General features: G+C 39.1%; 1 protein-coding gene and 1 long non-coding RNA gene across 2 annotated transcripts in view; one reads left to right on the top strand and one right to left on the bottom strand.

The window, feature by feature from the left end:
* Positions 1 to 7,819: 7,819 nt before the first annotated feature.
* LOC121104349 lies at positions 7,820 to 10,086 on the bottom strand. The gene is made up of 3 exons (XR_005836635.1): positions 9,922 to 10,086; positions 8,314 to 8,374; positions 7,820 to 7,886 (listed from the first exon to the last, which is right to left on the bottom strand). It is a non-coding gene; the product is annotated as an uncharacterized LOC121104349 (long non-coding RNA).
* Positions 10,087 to 16,039: 5,953 nt separating this feature from the next.
* KITLG (KIT ligand) overlaps positions 16,040 to 22,835 on the top strand; it is a 75,507-nt gene continuing 68,711 nt past the window's right edge. Inside the window, 1 exon segment of the mRNA XM_040637810.1 lies at positions 16,040 to 16,258. Within this exon segment, the coding sequence (XP_040493744.1) occupies positions 16,040 to 16,258 (219 nt within the window).

The following is a 22,835-nucleotide window of genomic DNA, read 5'->3' as shown; positions in this document are numbered from 1 at the left end:
GTACTTTATTTCTGCTCAATGCAAACTTTTTAGTTTCTCCTTTTCTACTTAGCACCATTGGAAACCAGATGAAAGGCAGCCTCTCACTTTGCACTGATAGTTGATCAAGATAAACTGAGAAACACAAAGGTTACAGAGATGATATTGTACAAGCTATACTAAGGTCAGGTAACCAGAAACCCAGTAACAGGGATTAGGGTAAAAATCAGCACGGATAATCTTCAGCTTCCAGTGTTTGCCCTGAAAAGACTCAATGCTAGCCTGTTTCCTTTGCTCTACATAAAAGAACCTTGTTCCGCTTTCAGAGTCCTTCATTGTCACGAAGTCAGTCATTTAAATCTGAGTCCTTAAGGACATTTTCCACGCTGAGAGTACCCCTTTGAAAGGTGTCTAATTATCCTATAGTCCTGACAGCTACCCAGCATGCCCTAGGACTTGACAAGTTATTTTCTACCTTTTGACCACACATGAAAACTCTACAATGTAAATACTATATGATCAGGAATATTTAACTCACATCTTAGCCCATAAATTCTTCTATTTAACAAGAAAGAGTCATTAATGGATGCAATAAAACATCATGATTAGAAGGATAGGTTTTTAGAGTCACTCAGGCACAAATTAAATCCAAGATTGGTCACTTTCTAGCTTTGTGACCTTCAGTGATCACTTAACTCCCTGTGGCTCAATTTCCTAATCTGTAAAACAGGGTAATTGTACCCACCTTATAGGTGGATTTGATCATCTTGCTTCTCTTTTTCCAAATAATGGCAATGATTAACAGCACCCTATACATAGTTTACTAAAACCAAAAAGTAACAGTTGTGTTAGGATTATTGCAAGGATTATTGTGTAGATCACTATAAAGATTAAATAATATATGCAAAGTACTCAGCATTTGGTGTGTGTTCCATAAACAATTATGAACTGGCCTCAAGCCAATTTAATAAACACAACTTTTAGGTTATTTGTGGTATGTTACGTGGCCACCAGACCATACTGAAAGCAAATCACAGACCAAATTCTGTATCACATATAGACTAGTATATTGACAAATAGACACAACTTAGGTCACACAACATATTCTTTAAAGCTTGATGAAGTCCCAGCTTTTTGTACAGCTAAGTGCTCTCATTAACAGCTTGCATGAAATATTTACTCAAGACAGACACATCATTAGAAATCCTCCCACACCAGTGACTGGAATCAGTCTCATTATGGCTGAAGTTGTGAGTATCATTTCTACCGCCAAAGGCAGACTTCCTTGAAATCTTATACCCTATTCCTGTCTATGCCTCTGAAACAATTTTATCCAATCCATATATCCTGAAGAGCTTTAATATTACCAATGAGCCTTTCTTACATGAATGGTGTTAGTCAATAAGCAACAATTGTCCTGCCTAAAAAAAATTATTTTGCCACATAGTGTGCTATTTATGAACAATATCTAACATTCTTATTTCTAACATATTTCCAAAATCTATAAATAAGGTAGATTTGTATGGTATAGATACAGATAACAGAAGTAGTAGCATCAGTATTCTCTAGAGCATGGAACTTCTAGTTAGAAAGCTAGCTGGCTAGCCCTGGGCCAAAATTCTTCAATAGAATGCGTACAGCCCCTGGGGGATGTACCTTCAATTAAATCACACATACACACACACACAAAACCATCCTACATATTTTAAGGTAAATGAAAGGTATCACAGCAATGATCAGTCCAATTTAAGCATGCATTCTTTATAAGTGAAAAAGAAAGTACATATTTAAAAATTAATTGTTATGACAACTATAACCTTACTTTTATTCACTGTCTCACACTGTCTCACCTGGAGTGTGATCTTCAGAATCAGAAGGGTGGTATCTCGGATTCACCATAGGAGCCTTCCTAGCATGGAATGGCAGTTTTGAATGGAAACAGAATAAAGAAGAGGAAGGTAGGTGAGGGTGGCTGGTGTACGTGGCTAGTGATGACAATGTCTAGGGCTTCGTAGCCATTTTAAAGTTGGATCTCTAGATTCTGAAAGCCCTCTCTTTCCTCAAGGTCTCTGGAAAACAGGTTGAAAACTGGTCAAGATCCCCATAACCTCTAAAGATGGGGTCATTACAAACAGTTTCTAGCTGAGGGAAAACACGGACAGTGAGGTACATTGTGAACAAATGTCTTTTATCCAAACTTGATAAGTGGTCTGATGACGCTGAGAGAGACATGAAAAATATGCTACTTGTCTAATTAAGTTGCACATCCACTAAAAAAAAAAAAGAAAGTATCTACACTGCTTATTTCAGATTTCGGAACCCACAAGAGTAAAGTTGTCTACTACCTAGCCACCTTAATGTCAAACCCATTCTTTATCACCTAAAGACACTCCCCCAAAAAAGAAAGAAGGAAAGAAAAATTCCAAATATGTGACAGCTTTTCTGACATTCCCTGTTTATAGTTTTTATAGAAAGAGATAACCGGGGGAGTTGCATTATATCTTGTCCTAGAGCTTTACAAAGTAGTATATTTACCTGTGTCTCCACACTCTTTATTAACAGTGCCATTCAAAAGTTGTACAGAACAAAGTTGTCAATTAGGAAATAAGCCATGCTCTAGAAACTTCTCATATAAATGATTCATTAGAAAACACATTTCAAAAGAGGAATATAGAAAAGAACATTGCCACAGCTGGAGCCACAAGTCTCTTTTAAAATCAGATAACTGAAATGGGTAACATCACTGCCAAAAACACCAACGTAAATTAATTAATTTATCTAATCCACATAAAAGTTATGAGACATATATGAAAGTCATAACCAGGAAAATTATGCAAAAATGTACAATTAGACAATATATTTTTTAAATGTCATGGAGCAGAGGGACCTCTGGTAAAATATATAAAACTTGTAACATTTCATGGTATTCGAGCATCTAAAATATATATATGCTCAACATTGTCCTATATTCTGGGAATACAGACTATAGAGAAGCATATTCCCAGAATATACATAACATTTAGAAAATCAATTTCAACTTTTCTTCTTCTTTAGAAATCCTTCTCTGAATAATCTTTAAATCATTTTCTTATTAATAATAAATCACTCTTCACTATAAACAAGGGTGGAATATTTACTCTTTGACCTTGATTCCTTAGAGGTAGTGCTTCTGGACTAGTGTTTCATAAGTTAGTTCTGGAGATGTGGATTCTGCCTCTCATTCAAATTAGCTCTTTGTGGCCTCAGTTTCTTGATCTGTGGATTAACTATGTAAACTACATTTATCAAAATTGACTTCTAGTTCTAAAAACTCTGTATTGGGACGCCTGGGTGGCTCAGTCAGTTAAGTGTCTGCTTTCAGCTCAGGTCATGATCCCAGAGTCCTGGGTTTGAGCCCTACATCGGGCTCCTTGCTCAGCAGGGAGCCTGCTTCTGCCCTGTCTGCTGCTTGCCCTGCTTGTGCTTGCTCTCTCTCTCTCTCTCTCTTTCCCTCTGTGTCAAATACATAAATAAAATCTTTTAAAAAAGTAATAAATAAAAACTACGTATTCATGAAATAAGTTTCTGAAATCTCTAAGGAATAGAAAAAGACAAGCAAACTTTATATAAGTTAATTGAAATAATTATACCTCTTTTATTAGAAAATAAATTTTGAGTCAAAAAATGTTAAACGTTTAGTAGCAAACATAATGACATGAAAACATAGCTGTTTTATGAAACCCTATTTCATATTCTCTCTCTAGAATGTTCCCATCAAATTCCCACAGCTCACTTTACTCTTTTACTCATCACATTTTGAATAATATCTTTTTCTCCTTCACTGAGTGAAGATTCGTGTATTACAAATTAATTTTCCATTAATTATAAACCTAATTAAGGCTATAAAGAATGAACAGACACTCTGCTTCAAAGAGGAAGTATTATTTGAACCAGGATTTGAATGATGAAAAGGAGATTTCAGACAGAAAATATAAAAAAGCTACTGCAGGAACAATGTGAACACAGAAACAAAGGTGTCAAAGAGAAAATGTTAAGAAGTCCAATATGGCTAGTTAGATGGAAGTGCTGATATAGCAGACCCACCTGGGGAGCTATAAATATTGTGGCCAAATTGTGAGGAACTTTGGATTTCATTCTCTAGGTACTGAGAATCAAAATACATTTATAGACAGTGAGGTGGTATGACTAGATTTTTACAGATGCTACTGAAATGTTGCCTGTGAAGTTGAAATGGACTGGAATAAAAAAAGACCATGGACAGGAGGACCATTGGTGGATCTGTTGAAATAATTTAAGTGAGATTCATGAGACTCTGAAGTAGGGCAGTGGATAATGGAAATGGATATTATGTTTTAAAGGAAATTATTAGTCATCTGGAGATATTAAAAAATACTTGTCAAATTGATTAATGAATAAATGATATGAATTATTTCTATAAAATTAAACTAATAATTTAAAATATGCCAGGAAATTCCTTCTTGAAGATCCATTGGATTTCTTTTCTCTCATATTCCTACTAGAATGTTTAAATTTTAGAATTTCTTGATATCATTTTTTTTTTGGGCCATAATGGCTAATATCTTCTTGATTATTTGATAGATGTAGAGGATAATGATCTATCTATATTATAATTATCTCCATGGAACACTATTTTATTTTGTCAATCAAACTCCATTTGCTAGATAATCAATATTTATTGATAATTCTAAATAGAACATTCTGAATTAATATTATGGACATGTCTAGAATTTCACAAAAGAGTGTAAACAATGTTTTTTTTAAATCCCTCTGATTTGATATTATCCAGGTTCAACTTTTTTCAGAAATGTAACTATTTACTGTTGATTTTTAAATTGGGCCTAAGGTTAATTTTTAGCCACAATATAAAGGAAAAAGAAGGCCAACTACCAGTAATTGAAGTGTTTAGTATCCTTGGCAATATTTGCTAATCTTTTTTCCACAACCAAGAAAAAAATGAACAAATGGGTTTGATGATATTCCCTGAATACTAGAAAATATGGGTTTTTCAAAGAATACTCCATAAACTGATGTTTTTTTCATCATTTTTAAGGCTGGTAAAATCACACACCTATAAGGATAAAGGAAGATTCACATGTTTGTAGTTTGGCAACTCTACAGGAAAGAGATAATCTTTCCAATTAACTTTAACAGATAAGTCCCACAGTGGATTCTGATTGGTCCATCTTAGGTGACATAGTCCTACCTTACCAATCCCCACGTGGGGCTGTAGGGTGGGGGAAGGGGGGAGAACAGAGCCTTGCCAATTCCAATCCCTCATGAAAGACATGGAATCCACTGTGAATTCTACTGGAAAGAAGTGGGGGTGCTGATAACAGAGAAGAAGAATAGGAAAGTGTGCTGGGCCGATAATAAATGCTCACCATAGTCCATATGCTTGGATTAGAGCAATGTTTTTTCTACTTACTGTATGAAGGACCTTTAAGAAACTACTTTATCTTGTTGGTTCTCAGTATCCTTATATATCAAATAGAAAAATTATCTCCCTTACATGATTGTTGTGAGAAGTTAGTGATATAGTATAAACTAAGGGCCTAGCATAATCCCTGCCTCATGTCTGGCATCAGTAACTTAATTAGAACAGTATTAAGAGATTCACTATGTTCTGCTCACTGGACTTGACACTGAAGATAAAATAATGAGTGAGGACAGTCATAGTCAGTGACTTTAATCAAATAATCACCCAGACAAATGCTAAACTGCAGCTGCTTTATAAGTGCTACACAAGAGAAGGAATTCATACTTGAGTTTATATTAAGAAGGGAGTTCACTGAATCAGAGCTAAAGAAAGCCTGCCTAAGGAAGAGAATATAGAGAATATTGAATTGAGATCTAATGAGGATGAGAAGATATTTACTAGGCAAAGAGAAAAGTGTTAAGCAAAGTGGTGTAAGGAAAGGAAGGAGATATGCAGAGGCTCTGAAAAGGGAAGGAATTATGAGGAACAGAAAGAAGGCCCTTGTCTGAGCAGGAGAGCACAAAAGTAATTGACTTTGGAGAGGCAGCAAAGGCCAGACCCTGGAATCTGTGAAGCCTTTGCTAAGGTATTTATTTCTTTATCTCAAGAGCAAATGACAAGCCACCAGAGAGTTTTCAGTAGAGGAAGTTACATAATCAAAACGTGATTCTTATCCTCCATTTTCATCTCCCCAAGAGATGGGAATGGATAGCAACCCTCTAGTCTGGCCTGGTGAGACAATAACAGTTTCAGTTTGGGATGCCTGTTTTTTTAAAGAAAGGTATTGAAAACAACACGTGTGTCTAACACAGGGCAGTCACAAAATGGTGCATGAACAAAGCTGTTTCACATGCATGAGACAAGACTTACAAGACTTATTTACTAAATTAGACCTGTCTCTTAACAACAACAAATATTACACTGAAAAACATAAACTGTTTCCAACAATTAATCAAAAACAGCATGATGGACAAAGTAGCATTGAAAGAATGCAAGTAAAGACGAGATTATCATGGAGAGACTTTCTTCCAAATGTACCAAATGTTGAACTCCCTGAACCCTATATTTCTGGAAGAAAACATTCCCCATGTCTCCTATCCACTTGGGGCATAGCCGTGACACTTGTTCACTTTTAAGTAGCTCCTGGTTTCCTTCTGCTAAGGGACTGGATACTGGCCTGTGTCTCCTCCAAAGGCCTGCCTTAAAGGGAGATCTCAGTCTTTCTGACCCACTTTTGACCTCCCCATAAGCTTGCTGGAGAACCTCTGAATTGCATACTAGCTCTTTCTAATCTCTTTGATATCTGCTTTTTATTCTCTTGATTTCAAATAACATGATTATACAGCAAAACTGCGCTGCAGAATATGAAGGAAACAAAAGAGATAGTTATGGATAAGAAAGTCAGTGATGATTTAAATGTAGCTAGAGCCATGGAGCTGTGCAGGTGGGAGGAGGAGACAGAACTGAGAAGGGAAACGAAGGGAAGGAGGGAGATAGGGAGTGACAGAGTGAGAGTACACTATAGAAGATGAATATATTGAGTACTGAGATGAATGACTTAGTTGAATAAAAAGAAATTCACCTGAATTTCTGAGAGGTTCACCTCCTGGTTTCTTTAAACCTGGCCTGATTTATTAGCCCCTCCTTCCTATTAGTTTCATAAAATTAGTATGGTTAGATTGATGTTTGCCAATTTTTGTAATTTTACCAACTTCATGATTTTTGTCATATACATCTTCCCTTAGTACTAGTTTTTACTTCTTCAGTATTATACATTAAACTGTCTTTAAATTGACCGTTTACATTTTTTTTCCAAGAAACAACTTGGAATCATCTGTTTGATGTGATATATATGCATATTATAGATGTATACATTTAAATATATATACATTTTAATTCATACTCATTTGATAAAATAAACAAAAATATTAATCTGTACACCACCTAAAATCATCCTGGGAACCTTTGCAGCTATGCATGTCACACTGCTATACCCATGTTTTGAGGCAAGGTCATAGAGCCTGCAGCAGAATCTGAAAGGATTTGAGGCAAGGTCATAGAGCCAGCAGCAGAATCTGAAAAAAACATTTCTCATACCCATTTCCTTTTCTATTAGAGTATAGTAATACATTTCAGGAGTGTAGATCCTTTATGCATTATATACATTATATATATGTATATGTGTGTGTGTATGTGTGTGTGTATATATATATATATACACATGTATGTGTATATATATGCATGCAAGTGTTTGGGAGATTTTGGCATAGCAAAATTACCCCTAAGGGATGGTGAAAATTGGGATTACCCGGGAGGAGTCATTAATTAAATGATTTTCTAATACCGTCATACTTGCTTCTGTTTTCAGGCTTCTTTCCACTTCTGCTAAACGTGGTTTTGCAGCACCATTCTAATTGAAAGTAAAAACGATTGTTTAATACTGTGAACTTTCTTGTGGTCCTTTTTTTCAAACATCTATTTTCATAACTATGGATCGGGAAGTAGTCTTCTAGTTGGGAGCTCCAGCCACATAGACCAAAGCACTGTGGAAGGAGGCACAGTGACATACCAAATCCCCAAGTTTGTTTGCTATTAAGTGATGTGGTACACAGGATAATGACCCCCCCCCCCAAAGATGTCAACATCCTAATCCCTAGAACCTGTGAATATGCTCTTACCTGGCAGAGGGGAATTAAGATTGCAGATAGTGTTAATATTGTTAATCAGCTAACTAAAATAGGCGGATTTTCCTGGGTTATCCACAAGGCCCTTAGAAGCAGAAGAGGGAGACAGAAGGGAATGTCAGAGTGGTTTGATGCTAGAAGAATTCAACTCACCTTTACCGACTTTGAAGATGAAGGAGGCCACGAGCCAAAGAACGTGGACAGCTTCTAGAAGCTGAAAAAGGCAAGACAAGGAATTCTCCCCTAGAGCTTCTATGAGGAATGCAGCACTGCCAACACTTAGCCCGGTGAAATCCATCTTGGACCTCTGATCTCCAAATTGTAAGATAATACACTTGCGTTGTTTTAAGCCATTAAATATCTGGTTATTTGTTACAGCAGCCACAGAAAACCCAGGGAGCTTCAAATTTTACCTAGTTTCTTGTGCTCTCATGGTTGTAAGTTTGGCATATTTATTTCTTAACAAAAGCACGCTGAACTAATTAATGCAAATTTGGAATCCTACTTTCATTAATACACCTAATTCCTAAATTTATACATTATTCTTGTTCCAAAAAATTATTGATGTTATGTCTGGTTAACATTTTCTTTTAAAAAGTTAACACAATTCTTTTTAATGGTCTCCAGGTATAAGAACAAAAATAGAAGCGTTTTGGAGAGGTAATAAAATACTTGTTCTAAGCATTTTTTTAAGGTTATACAGCCAGAGGGCTCTGGATTCAAATTAAGCTGTACCATTTACTAGCTGTGGTTTGGGAAAATTGACCTAAGCCTCTGTTTCATCATCCATAAAATGGGAATAAAAATGGTAGGACCTTTACAACACGTTTGAGGAAAAGATTTAACAAAATAATCTACCAAAAGTCCTTTGCATGACACCTGGTATGTAATTAAGTGCATCACATGCTGGTGTTAGCTATTATCACTGTTTTTAGGGCATTATCTTTCTGATTTCGAAAATCTCTCTAACAAAAAAGTACGACTTTCATACACTTGCTGTTATTGACTTGCACATTTAATAATCTATGGCTTCTCTTTTAATGTTAATTTCTAAAGAAGCAGCAGCAAACCATTCTGAAAATAGCATCTCCCTTAGCAATACTTAACCCTGAGTCAAGTTTTTTAAAATTATAAATATTCATTCACTAAAGTAATTCTTAAAAATAAAATAGAGGGAATAAGACAATGGGCGAACAACAGATCCCAATTAAGCTCCCCCCGCCCCCAAGGCGGGGTGGGGTGAATTCTTTGCTAAGCACCCAGTGTACTCTAGCGAACCGCCTCAGTGTAAAAAGGGGGAGCTCCCAGCTCTCCTTAGCTCGCGTCTGTCCCCGGGCGGTGCCAGGTAAACCCTGGCGGAGCTGAGAGGCCGGGCTGGGACTCGCTGCGCCCTGCACGCGGCGCGAGCTGCCGCTGCAGGTTAAGCTTCACCCTCGGCGCCCTCGTGGCTTCCCTCTGGTGTGCGTTCGCGGCGGCCAGGCAAGGGTAAGCGCTTGGCCTGATTTGTTCAACTTCGGGGGCATTGGCCGCGCTCTGGCCGGCCTCCCGGGTCTCCCCCCGTGCCCCTGCCCCGTCTTGCTTCCCCGGGGCTCCGGAAGGGAAGGAGGCGTGTCCGGAGCAGGCGGGAGGGACCGGTATAAAAGTGCTGGCTGCGCGCCGGCCCAGGCTTCACTTGCCGCCTTGCGCCGGGACGAGGAGCGCTGCGGGAAGCACGGACGGTGGAGAGGGCGCTGCGCTCGGGCTACCCAATGCGTGGACTACCTGCAGCCGCTGCTCGTGCAATATGCTGGAGCTCCAGAACATCTAAACGGAGTCGCCACACCGCTGCCTGGGCTGGATCACAGCGCTGCCTTTCCTTATGAAGAAGACACAAGTGAGTAGGGCGCGCCGGGAGCTTGCCGGCTGTCCTAGAAAATCGCGCCCGGAGCCTGGGGGAGGCCGGCTTGTCTCGGCACCCGCTGCCGGGGCTTGTGGGGCTGTGCCCGCCGGACGAGCCAAGAGGGTGCGAGGGAGGCGGGCGTGGCGTGCGAGTCGGAGCCGCCCTGGCCGGGTGAGCCAGACAGAAGGAGTGGGAGCGATGAGAGGGAGCTGGTGTCAAGTTTGGAGCCGCAGCCGTTAAGTTTGGAGCTGTCAGTCGGAACCGCAGTTCCTGTAAAATGGAAGGATCTGCTCTTTGGCCGGAGAGTTAAGTTATCAGGAGAAGGCATTTCTCTGCACGGGAGATATTTTCCCGTGGATTCCGGGAGCTTACAAAACCGCTCCCAGCGCACTACGCTCGCTCACTGTCGAACGCAGGTTTTTGTGCAGCCCCTAGGTGGGCGCGGGGCTCGTGCGGACTCGGGTGCAGCCGCGGGAGTGAAGCCAACAGGAGAGAACCTGCCCGGCCAGCCCGGAAAACTTGGCTCTGCGCGGTCTTTGCCAGGTTTGCGGCTCTGGGTGAGTTTCCAGAGAGCCATAGATGGGGTAATACGACCACATTGCATCCACCTTCTTCCATTACAGAAGAGGAAAAAAAGTTTGTTGTTGTTTTGTTTTGCTTTTTAAATAGGCACCTCTAATGATACTTATTGAGGTAATTCCCAGTGTAGCTGAATTGTGCATTATACATAAACACTGTGAGTAAAGCACCGCCCAGGGGTACAATTAGACGTTCTTTTTCCCCTTGAAGCAAATATCTGGCTTATAGTTTGGAAGGGGCTGCCACGGTACTCCCACCCACAGTTCCTTTCTCCATTGGAGTTCTTACCTCTCCCTACTTCTCCCCTTAGGAATTTATCTGTGTATCTGCTGCGAGTTGGGTAAAGCTGCCCTTTCACCCCCCAAGAGGATCTATCAGAGACTGCAGTTCCGAGGGGTGGCAGTGGTGGGGATAAAAGGAAATTGAGCATTTGTCCAAATCGTCTGTTTAGAATGAAGGTATCCATGTGTTGAAAATGCTTTACTGAATGAACTGCTTTGTATCCTATTTTAAATTGACGTGTGGGCCTGGGAAATGTACACATTCAGGAGGAAGTAGGAAGAAGGGAGCGCAGCGCACAGGTGTGGAAAGGGCAGGCGGAAGGGACGTCGCCTGGCAGAAAGGAGGTTTGTGCAGTCTGGAGGGCAGCTGCCCAAGACTGAGGAGCGGAGCACAGGTTCCTCTGGCAAGCAGGTTCGTTTGTAGGCAAAGCATTGAACACCACACCCAGGATCACCCCACTGTGCTGTTGAAATGCAAATGTGAATGACTGGCACCGAAAGAAAAGTTTTAATGTAATTATTTGACTTGTACAAGCTTTCTGCTTTGTGGAATAGTAAGGGCGGGGGACCAATTCCTTGCTATAGTAGCATCTCCTCACATGAATGATAGTGCTGAGAGCCCGTGGAGAAACCGCTACCTTCTAGCTGGGCGGGCGGGGTGGGGTGGGGGAGCCTAAACCTTCTTATTTAAACAAGAACACAGGAGACAGATCAGGTTAATGTCCAACACTCCAAAGGGAGACGATGTACTATCATGTCACTTTGAGAGTCAGTAGGATTGATGATCCTTGCACCCTTGCTTTGCAAAACAAATGTGAGCTCTGTAATCTCCTTTCTCACTTTGATTAAATGGCTGTGTAAATCGGATTACATGGAATAATTGAAAACTAGAAAGAGGTTGATCTAGCCTGAAACGCTGTGGCGTTAGTGACTCAGTGCTGCCGACCAGGGACATTTGAGACCGCTAAGTATTTTAGAAATGTGACCTGCTCCAACCAAGTTAAAGTGCAAGCCCTTGGGGGATCTTGCTGATGTTAAAGGGTTTGCAGGCAAAGGAGGGTAGTGCCCTTGTTGAATGAAGGCATTCATTGCTTGGGATCTAATGACCTTCAAGGTTTCCTTTAAGGATACTTCTAGCAATTCCACATTCTTGCCACTGCAAAGGAAGACGCTTGGAAATAGTAGGAAATCAATAAAATCATGGAAATAGGGGAGGGGGGTAAGATCCTCCTTCATATTGTTAAATTTCCTAATCCAAAAGTTAGGATGAAATTTTCCATGCAATTTCTATGTGGATGGAGAATAGCACAAGGAAATTAGACATTAATAAGTAAGGTCATTTGTTCTACTACATCAAATGTTATCCTTGCCAGGGCGGAATGTCTATTAATGTTCAACAGTTTAAGTAATCGTTTATAAATATGGCATCAATACCAAAGTTCTATCATAAGGCAAATGGTTCAGTATGTTTCCAGTACCCAAGATACAAAATAAGAATTTAATAACAGTAATAATAATAATAAACCTGAACTTGAATTATAAGCTCTCCAAGAATCCCAGGGACACCAGGCATTCTGGCTTTTTACTCAAGCCAAGTAAGTGTGGAAATTCCATCAACAACCACTTGGGGTTTGATAAATGATTCTGTCATTTATTTAGCTTCAGTATTTGGAAAATAATTACATGGGCAATAGTCCTCAGGAGCAATTGTAACAATAAATGGAATCAGAAGCCTACAGAAATGAATGTGCTTTGTATTTTTCAGATTTTATATGTTTCTGATTGTGTTTTATTCATATTGTGTGATTTTTACAGTTTCACAAGAGAATTGTGGCTCTGGCTTAAAAAGAACATCTATTTCAATGTGTAATCATTTTTTTCAATGTAATGCTCTGATATACTGGTATATTAAATAACAATTGTGCAGCATATTTGGCAAGACCAATTAGAAAAGAGCTGTCAGTTTAATGGGCCTGGCGCCATGTTTATCGATGTTGTACTTATATTTTAGTTTTGAGATGGTTTGTGAGCGTTTTCATGACTGCTGTCAGTTTGAAAAATACTAAGACAGGAAAAATTCATCTTGCAAACAGTGTAGTAAGGCCATTTTAGGCACACATTAGTTCTCAAAAAGAAACAAATAGAATGCTTGTTAGTTATTCCAAAGAAAATATCCTCTTTTCTCTTTATGAAATTTGTCATCTGTGTGATGATGCACATTTATAGAAAAAATTAACATTTATGAAAAGAATATTTTAAAATTTTGTCCTTAAAGTCACTCAGTTTGGAATGTGTGCTTTGAATAATTCTAATTTATATACTTTTAATTGATACATTCTGCCAAGACTTTAAAAGTCAAATGCTAAGTCAATTACACTTAATAGAAAACAAGGAAAGTAACCATATGGAAATCTGAGGGCCTGAGCCAAACCAATTAAAATTGCTAAATTTTATTTATGTCTAACTACCGATTTGAAGATAGCAATTGTGAGTCACATTTTTTCCTCTAATGATAAGTGACTGAAATTCTTCCATCACCAGAAATAACGTTAAAAAAAAAAAAAAAAAATCCCTACCCAAATAGCTAGTCAGAATATTGGAGGAAAGTTTCTTGCATGGTCCATTGAACCCCACTGCATGTGCCTTCCCCATCCCTGTCTAGGGAGTACCCAAGCTATAATGGAAAGATCCTAGGCTCTTGCTTTTGAAGACTTAAATTCTGATTTCTGTTTTACCACTGGTAAGACAAATGACCCTCAGACAAATGGTTAGACTTCTTAGGATTTCCAGTTTATATTCTGTATGATGATTATCAACTAGTTATAAAGATTCTTCTCATATGATTATAAAGGATTAAACAAAATTTTATATAGGTCTTTATTCCAGCACAGTGGCTTACTGTAGTTACAATCAGAATTTATTGTCCCTGAGAAGAGAATTGCCTTGCCGGCAACTTATAAGCCAGAGAAAAACTGGCTATTGGGTCTGAATGATGCTTACCAGCAAAGCAGAGAGACCAGGTTTTTATAAATCTGATCTGTGGATTCAGTGCCTCCCATTATAGGTTGTCATCTGTTTACAGACTGTAATTAACACGTAGCAAACTAGGATTATCTGAAAACAAAGGCACTATGTGGCATGAGAGATGTTAAACCCTTTTTGTGGTATGAGAGATGTTAAATCCTTTAAAGTTTTTCTTTAAAGGTAAAACCGAATAAGAGCATTAGAATTGAAAATAAAAATAGAAACTGGAAATATTACTGTATCTGATTCACTTCCATATTTCCACACTCTTGCTTTCTAAGTTGCCCTGGTATGATTTTGAGGGTTTATTATAGACTAAAGATACTTGCTCTTCTGGGGGAGGACACGCATTCATTTCTGCAGGGTGTCTTTACCAGGCAACATGCAGTAACTTTTTTTTTTTTTTCATTATGCAAGTTTGTGAGATTTTTTTTTTTCTTTTCTCGATTACCTTAATGTTCCCTTTTGTAAATGAGGGTGTAAAGCATTTGGATATAAATCTGAGGAATGATCTTTTATCTTTGTTTTTCAGTACATGAATCATGAGCAGCTGCAAGAGACTCTTTTTTTGCTGTTAGTCACCTGTGTAGTCAGAACAGTTTATAAAACAAATTGAGGGAATGCCAGGATGCTTTTATAATCTGTGCTGTTTTCAGAGTTATTTTGTATTGACTTCGTCTCATAGAAACCATTGACTGTAGTCTTACTAATCTATAGATGCAGCAAGATGTTTTTGCTTTTTCACTTAAGTATGTGTATACTAAAAACTGTTTACAAGGGTTAGAAGTTTGAGAAAATTGTCATTATGTTATCTCTACCTATTTCCTTCTGTCAGAAAAGAGGAGATGGGTGGGGGTGGGTGATTTTCTTATAATTAGGCCTCATGGGTCTTTTTTTAAAATCACAATGTATGTCATCTAAAGAAAGACTGTTCTTTATGTAGCTCTCTTTCTCTTTTGGCTACATTTTACTATTTTTCTAGGTTGCCACATTGACTTGGATATTAGGGGATGGAGTTCTTTTACTAGCCCAGATACTATGTTGTATGACGTTGGGAGGACATTTTAATCTCTTCCAACCTTGGTTTCCTCAACTGTAAAGTGAGAAGGTAGGAGTAGGTGATTTCTAAGTTCCTTCCAGTTCTAAATTTTTTTATTTCTAAGATACTAGTAAAATAAAGGTTTGAACCACATGGCATTTAAGCTTCCTTTGATTTGGAGACTTATGTAGCCATTGCTTTGGTTTGGTGTGAATACAAATTATAACCATTTTTTATGATTGTGAACCAGCCAATGGGGAGAAATGAAAGAGATTTAAGTATAGGATGTGTACTTTTAGCCATTTGACCTACTACCTGATAATTCTCTATAATAAGAATGGTATTTATACTTCCTATTTTAGCAATATCCGTAGTTGAAGAGGATCTTTTTCTCTTCTAATCTTTAAATTCTTTAGGGGAGGAAGAATCCTAAGGCAAGGTCAGCCAGAGTAGGTAAGCTTACAAAAGGTAACGAATGCCTCCCAGTATTTGCTTCTCTTTGCTGCCCCTGCAGTCTTCAGCATCTGTGTGCCGGGAGTGGAAAATGGAGAGAATTTGGTCATGCACTAGAAATATTAGTAGGCAGAATCAGAAGAATGGGTCCTATGTGCAGCTCTGGCTCCAGTGCCCATCACTAAGTCTTAGTAGTCTTGGGCAAGTCTTAGGCAAGTCATGGGCAAGTCACAGGCAAGTCTCTGAGTGGTAGTAGTATCTGTGAATTGCGCCCTCGAGTTAATCCTGAAAAGATAGTGAAGAGGAGGGGTCTGTAGCTGGATGCACAGAAGCTGAAAAAAGAAGGAGCAGCCCTTTTGCTTCAGGGGAAAGACAGTTCCCATGGATGATACTTGGCTGAGTCTTTCCGTGCCCTGGCTTTCTGCAGATCTAATAGTCTCTGGAACACCTCTCTCCTGCCTTCTTTCCTTAGCTTTTCTCTGAAACTGACATTAGCTGAGGGTTGGGGCAGACCTAGTAGCCAGCAATAGGTTTTCCTTAGCAGTCTGGAGCCATGACAGCCCTTTTCTTGTTGACTTGAGAATATTTGAAGATCAGTTGGACCTCTCCACCAGACAAGTGACCATGGAATCCTCAGAAAATAGAGTCATGACAATGACAGTAACGCTCTTCTCTAAATGCCCGCAGAGTCAAGTCAGCTACGTACTAAGACAAACAAAACAAAAGGCACTGATCCAGACAGTTAAACAAGTAGCAGTAGCTATATACCAGCCACCTGGATGCAGGAATTCAGCCCTTGACTTTGCAGGTGTAACTGTTGCCCTGGGGCTTTCATTGCTGCGGGTTAGAATGCTGTCTTAATGGGAGCAGTTCGGGTTCCTTTTCTTTGTTCCTGGTGCACAGACAACAGCTCAAACATCCAGCAGTCCCCTTGCAAAGAATGCCTTGCTCCCATGGAAAAGGGAGTAAAAGGAAAGAGCTAGAACAAACCCACCGCCCCTGCTCACTTGAAAAAGCAAGCCTCAGTCTGTTTCACCTTTGCAAAAAGGGCATACCCTCTGCATAATGTGCCTCCCCCTGCAGACCTGGGAGGAAAGAGCACAGCCCAGAGGGGGCCGTTGTATTTGTCTTGTATACACACACTCTGTCGACGCTTCCAAGAGCAAAAGTTCATCTTCTGAACAAAAGCCCTGTGGGTGCTGAGAACTTTTGGCTCTTTTTTACCTTGACGTAAAATCTCTGAAGCCAATGATGACCTTTCCATTTAAGTGCCTTGACTAAACTCCAGGAAGGAAACTCCTCATAATTGCCTTGTTTCTCCTAATGCAAACGTTTGGATGGTATAGTGACCAGCTCACCTATAGCAATGACAATTTAATAGTGGCTCTCTATTGTGAGGGTCCCCCTTGTGCTGAGTTTTCCACTGCTTCCTTGGGGTCCCTTTCTCAATGCCCTCCTAAGCAACTGCCTTGTGAAAACACAGATTCCTTGCTTTCCAAGAAGAGTGTTGCAGAGAAAGTGGGTTTTGTTATGAAGGCCTTGCCCCCCCCCCCCCCGGGATGTGTTGTCCATATGGATGGCTATCAAAATTTATATTTACTGCAGACCTTCAGATGAGGGCAGAGGGAGGAAGGATGGCAAGGTTTCATATGAAATGGTTTCTAATGTGATCTCGAATACCCAAGGATTGCAAAACAAGCCTTGGCAGTCACACATCATTATTTAGGGTTCTGTGTCAACCTACAATTTAATGCTTCTGAAATAGTCAACACATGAGGGATTTACATTTTTGATGATCAACTAAAACTTCCTGTGATTGTTGAGTTTGGATCTTCTGGTGATTTGAGAAAATGGCTCTATTTGGCCCTGTCCAGACATCTCTGATGTGTTCCGTTAAGTAGTGAACGGACGAACACCTGTTATTTGACTGCTTGTTAGATAAATTATCACAGTAGAGGGGAGTGGCTGGTGCTTTCTGCCTCCAGGTGGTCCAAAGTGGGCACTGAAATGCAGGAATAAAAAGGGAGCTTTTCATGAAAAATGAAAAGTAGGTTATTAGCATGTTTTTAATATTAGATGAAATAAATTCTATGTAGAAAAGCACAGGGCTACAAAATAGGGTTTCTGTAATTCTTGTTTTTGCAATAATTTAACAGGTTTGTTGTGTTGTATTTTTTTTAATTTTTAAAATTTTTCATTTTTTAACCTCTGCCCAGGAAAATCTTTTTAAGATTTTAGTGCATATTTGTTTATAATGTTCCATGACTATAGTACTATGTCTTCACAATATTCAGAAAATAGTAGACTTCCGGGGCGCCTGGGTGGCACAGCGGTTAAGCGTCTGCCTTCGGCTCAGGGCGTGATCCCAGCGTGATGGGATCGAGCCCCACATCAGGCTCTTCTGCTGTGAGCCTGCTTTTTCCTCTCCCACTCCCCCTGCTTGTGTTCCCTCTCTCGCTGGCTGTCTCTATCTCTGTCGAATAAATAAATAAAATCTTTAAAAAAAAAAAAAAAAAAGAAAATAGTAGACTTCCCCCCACTATTTGAAACTTGGATCTTTTTTACTCCTAAACAATTCAATACACTTTTAAATCCCAAACTGATTTGACCATTATTTGTACTTCTGTACAAATGTCACACACAAAGGATTCAGCTTGAAGAAGGGAAATTTACTGTGGTTCTGTGTCAAGTGTTTGGCATTTAAATGTGTGGCTGTTTTAAATAGCTTCCATCACTGTTTTATAAAATCAAATCACCCTGATACTACGATCATGCCAGAATGGCACTTAGTAGAAAACTCTTCCAAGATTAATTAATTCGTAGAACTTTTCGTCTGGGAGGTAGGTACTATTTTTTCAAATCCCATTTCACAGATGAGGAAACTAAGATAAGTTCTTTCCTCTGCCAACTCCAAGTGGTTATTGCCAAGACTAACACCCAAAGAAGTTTAGCTGCTGCAACCACCGTGTATCTATGAGGCTTACTCTGTACCTCAAAGATACATTCTATTTATAGGAACATTGAATCAAAAAAGAAAAGCAATTCAGATATTAAAACAGCTGCTAGTGATATTAATTTGGACAACAAAAATTTCATGATTCTAGCTGCCTTGCAGAGTGGCTTATACTAGATGCTTAGTAAATACATATCAACTGTTGTGGAATGAATCGATACCTGATTAAGGTTGTTAGGTGCTGATATATTTTTAAGAAGCTTCCCCCCCCCCCAACAGAAGGCAAATTTTAACTACCGTACTGTGTCTCTTATACAAACATGTTTGGTTGATTAGAAGGGCTAATTGGGGGGCGCCTGGGTGGCACAGCAGTTAAGCGTCTGCCTTCGGCTCGGGGCGTGATCCCGGCGTTGTGGGATCGAGCTCCACATCAGGCTCCTCCTCTATGAGCCTGCTTCTTCCTCTCCCACTCCCCCTGCTTGTGTTCCCTCTCTCGCTGGCTGTCTCTATCTCTGTCAAATAAATAAATAAAATCTTTAAAAAAAAAAAAGGGCTAATTGGTTCACCACTTACAGCATTAAATTTCAGTGAATATGCAATATCATTTACTAACCCCCCAAATGGGAGACCATGCAAGAAAATAGAAAACATTGCATTGAGTTCTAGATCACATACATTATTTGTTCTGCCACTTACTATCTGTATGACTTGTAGTGTTTCTCTCTGAACTTTACTTTCCTGATCTTTAAAATGTGTACAGAAATAACTACCTATTATAGTATTGATGTGATGATTAAGTAGGATAGTGTCTAACGGCACAGTGACTTGCACTTAGTAAACAATCATTCCATTCTCTGCTAGAATAGTAAATCATGGAGCATTATAGCAAATCCACATGCTGTAAGAAATAAATTCATTATTAGCAATACCTGCCTTTGGCTCTAAGACTTGCATGCTGAATAAGTGAATTAAAATAATCCTTAGAGATTAATGCCTTAACTGCCTTATTTATATATTATCTACTTTTTTAAAACACTCATAAGCACTCTTAGTAAATTAAACAAAATTTTCACCCAATTTGATCTCCTTTACCTTTCTTCCCTTTCTGAGAAAGGAAACAGTTACACAAAATAGGCCAAAAGACAAGCTGTTTAACAAGAAAAAAAACAGCTTATTGAATAAAGAAATGATATGACTAGTTAATAAGTTAATATTTGGCTTCTCACCATGGATGAGGCACCGTGCCACAAACTGTACAGGTATATCTCCTTTGATTCTAGGGAAAAGAAAAGAAAGAAAGAAAATGTTAAGAAGGAGATATTGATTTTTTTTAAAACAAATAAGGAAACTGAAGTTCAAAGAGATTAAGAAAATTTGCCCAAGATTAAAAGAAAAAAAAAAATGCAAGTAAGTGGAAGAGCTTGGTTTTCAAACCAAGCCTGTCTAATTCTAAAGACTAGATTCCTCCTAACACTATAATAGAATGCACCCATATTTAAGTATAAATGTACATATCTATGTGATCTGAAAGGCTTGAGCTTGTGAGTGTGTGTAGATGATGTCTTTATACGGGCAAGACTGAGAGCAGGCAAAGCTGAGTCTCTGCCGGAGGGACTGGTGATTCTGACCACCACCACCTCCTCCGCACCACCCAGGAGTGTAAATGGTTGTGATGGGCAACCAGACTCCCACAAGTCAGGGAGCCTGGGCTTGGTCACCAGCCTCTTCCACCCCTGTCTCCTTAGCCATCAAATGCATGCCTCATCTGTTGTGAGGGAGGCCCCTTAGAGACTCCAAAAGTGCCTTTTACTTTATGGAATGAAGAATTACTGCCAAATCCTTGGTGTCTTTCAAAGAAAATGATACTGTTTTTGGCAGAGGGCAGATTTTAAAATATTTCTAAATTGTGTTTCAAAAAAACTTCTTGGGGAAAAAAATGATGCATCAGAGATTACTTTAATCAATTTGCTCTGACTCCCTTTCATGCTATTTTTGAAGACAATTTTAAGTGGCTGTGATCATATTAGAAAACTATTTAATAATAATGTCCTGATGCTTATGTCTGGCTTTTAAAACTACCAGCCATTTAAGTTGTGACCTTTGCTTTGTAATTCCTTGTCAGCTCAGTCCAAGTGCATGAGCAGTAAAAATCATTTTCTACGTTGATGTATTGATTGTATAAACAAATGACTGTCAGAGTACCCTTATGAGCAGTATCACTATGTAACTTATAGCTAGAAGGAATCATTTGAGAGTAGGTGAAGGAGACAACAGAACAGAGGTGTGATGAACCAAACGGACACAAGTTAGATGGCCTGCTTTGGTTGACTAAGCATGTAATCCCAAGCCTCAGTTTCCCCCATCTGCTGAACAGGGAGACCAATAGTGCCTTTCTCAAAGGCGGTTATGAAGATTAAGTGAAATAATCCACAAAAAGCCCTTAGTCCAGTGGCTGGCACATTGGAAATACTAAATAAAACGTTTGCTATTATCACGAGCATTAAACAAATGGTAAGTTTATCAATATCAGTGACTTCTCTTAATTGCAAAGTCTCCACCCTCGGCATGAGAGGGAAAGTTGAAGCCATTCATCCGGATAAGTCAGGCTTCAGATTCACTTTAGTCCTGAATAATTTGATTGTTTCCATTCCCTACTTTAACAAAAGTGGAAAAAGAGCTAAATGTGCATAATTATAATCGCAAGATAGTTTACCTAGGAGCAAAGTTACTACTTTCTATCCTGTGCCCAAGGTCACAGAGTTAATACGAGGTAGAGCTGCTTTATGAATCAGGTGGTCTGGAACCAGATCTGCATTCCTAATCTCTGTGCTACACCTGGAACTGGAGGGACAGAACATAAGTCCTCTCCATGAATTGGTGAGTGATCTCCTACTTTTCCCTATCTGGAAGGAGAAGTCCTGTCTAGCATCAGCAGAAATATAGCCACTTGTCAAGGGAAAATAGAAAGGGCTTTTGTGTCAGGACTCTTAGGCTTTCCCTCTGGCTTTTGATTCTAGCTTGCTGAGGAATCTGCGGCAAATTATTTAACTTTGCTTCACCTTTTCTTACCTGGAATTTCCTCTTCCGTAAAATAATAATTCTTAGCAGATTTCCTTCCTTCCTGCCTCTCGCCACCCTTTTCCTCCCTCCAATCCCCATCCTTTCCTTGTTTATCCCGTTCCTTTTTTAACTTAGAAATAGTATGTTGTGTACCTGCTTTGTGATTGTCACTCGCAGAATTATACTATTATAAATAATTTTCAGGCTTAACACATTTTCCTACTATACTCTTAAGCAGAAAATTATATGTTTGTGCAAAAGTGCTTGACTCGTCGGCCTCAAAGACACTTGAAGGAATACAGACTTTGGGGTTAGAAGGAGGCCCAAGTCCTAGCTCTGTTATTCACCAAGACTGTGTGCATGTTATTAACATTCTTTCTCTAGGCCTTGGTGTTCTCATATGTATAATGGGGTAATAAGGGTAATAGTATGCAGTTGGAAGAATACAAAGATTAAATGGGATAATACATGAAGTTGGTTGACCTAGAACTGATGTTTGATAGGTGGTATTCGTAATCTCTTGGGCTGTATTTTAACAGCAAAAGACCAGTATACATCAGACTATGTACTGTTTTGGTTTGTTCCATTTGTGTGGTGGCTGTAATCATTTAAAAACCTGTTGTCATTGAAAAGCAGAGAGTATGGGTGATTATAGGAAATAGGATTGTGTAATGGTAAACTGAGATTAGTAAGGGGTCTGGGTCAGGGTCAGCATCCTCCTTCGTAACTAAGGATGCTGACATAGGTCTTGACTACCTCGCAAGCTCATGTGTATGAGAGAGAGGTAATCATTAGAACAACGCTCTGTAGACTGTGCTGTTCTGCTCAGGGGCCTAGGGTCATATTATTATTCTAAGCCTTGAGTGATTAAAAATTCAAGCTTTCCAAATCCTTAAAAGCTTTGTGTTTATTAATGTCTTCCAGAATAAGCCAGAAACAACTTTATGGATAGTGTGTATTGATAGCTTTGGAGACTCCTGGATCTAGAGTCCCTTTTTCAGACTGGATGACTTTGAGTCACTTAATTCTTGTAACATTCTGATTTTCTCATGTGTAAAATGAAGTTTATAATAGTGTCTAATTCCTTAGGTGGTTGTGAGGATTAAATGAGCCAGTACATGCAAAGGGCCAGTACCATGCCAAATACCCAGGTAAATGCTAGTTGCTTTCAAGCAAAATGCATTTTTACATTCAAAACCTTTTTTTTTTTTTTTTTTTTGTGGCGTGTGTTGAATTTAGTAAGTGTGTCACAATCAACAGTTTGGGAGTGTTTTTAGTATGAATTCAGGTTTTATTTCATTATAGGTAATTGTGTTTCAAGAATAAGGGCTTGATTGTCCAGGTTAATCTTCCAGTAAGTTTTGTGTCACTCAAGACAGATGCAAGTTACTTTTATCAGTCCATTAC

This window comes from Ursus maritimus, unplaced genomic scaffold (genome assembly GCF_017311325.1).
Source record: "Ursus maritimus isolate PB19 unplaced genomic scaffold, ASM1731132v1 scaffold_21, whole genome shotgun sequence".
NCBI classification, from domain to species: Eukaryota; Metazoa; Chordata; class Mammalia; order Carnivora; family Ursidae; genus Ursus; species Ursus maritimus.
The sequence above is the reverse complement of the archived record's forward strand: the minus strand, read 5'-3'. Positions and strand labels throughout refer to the sequence as shown.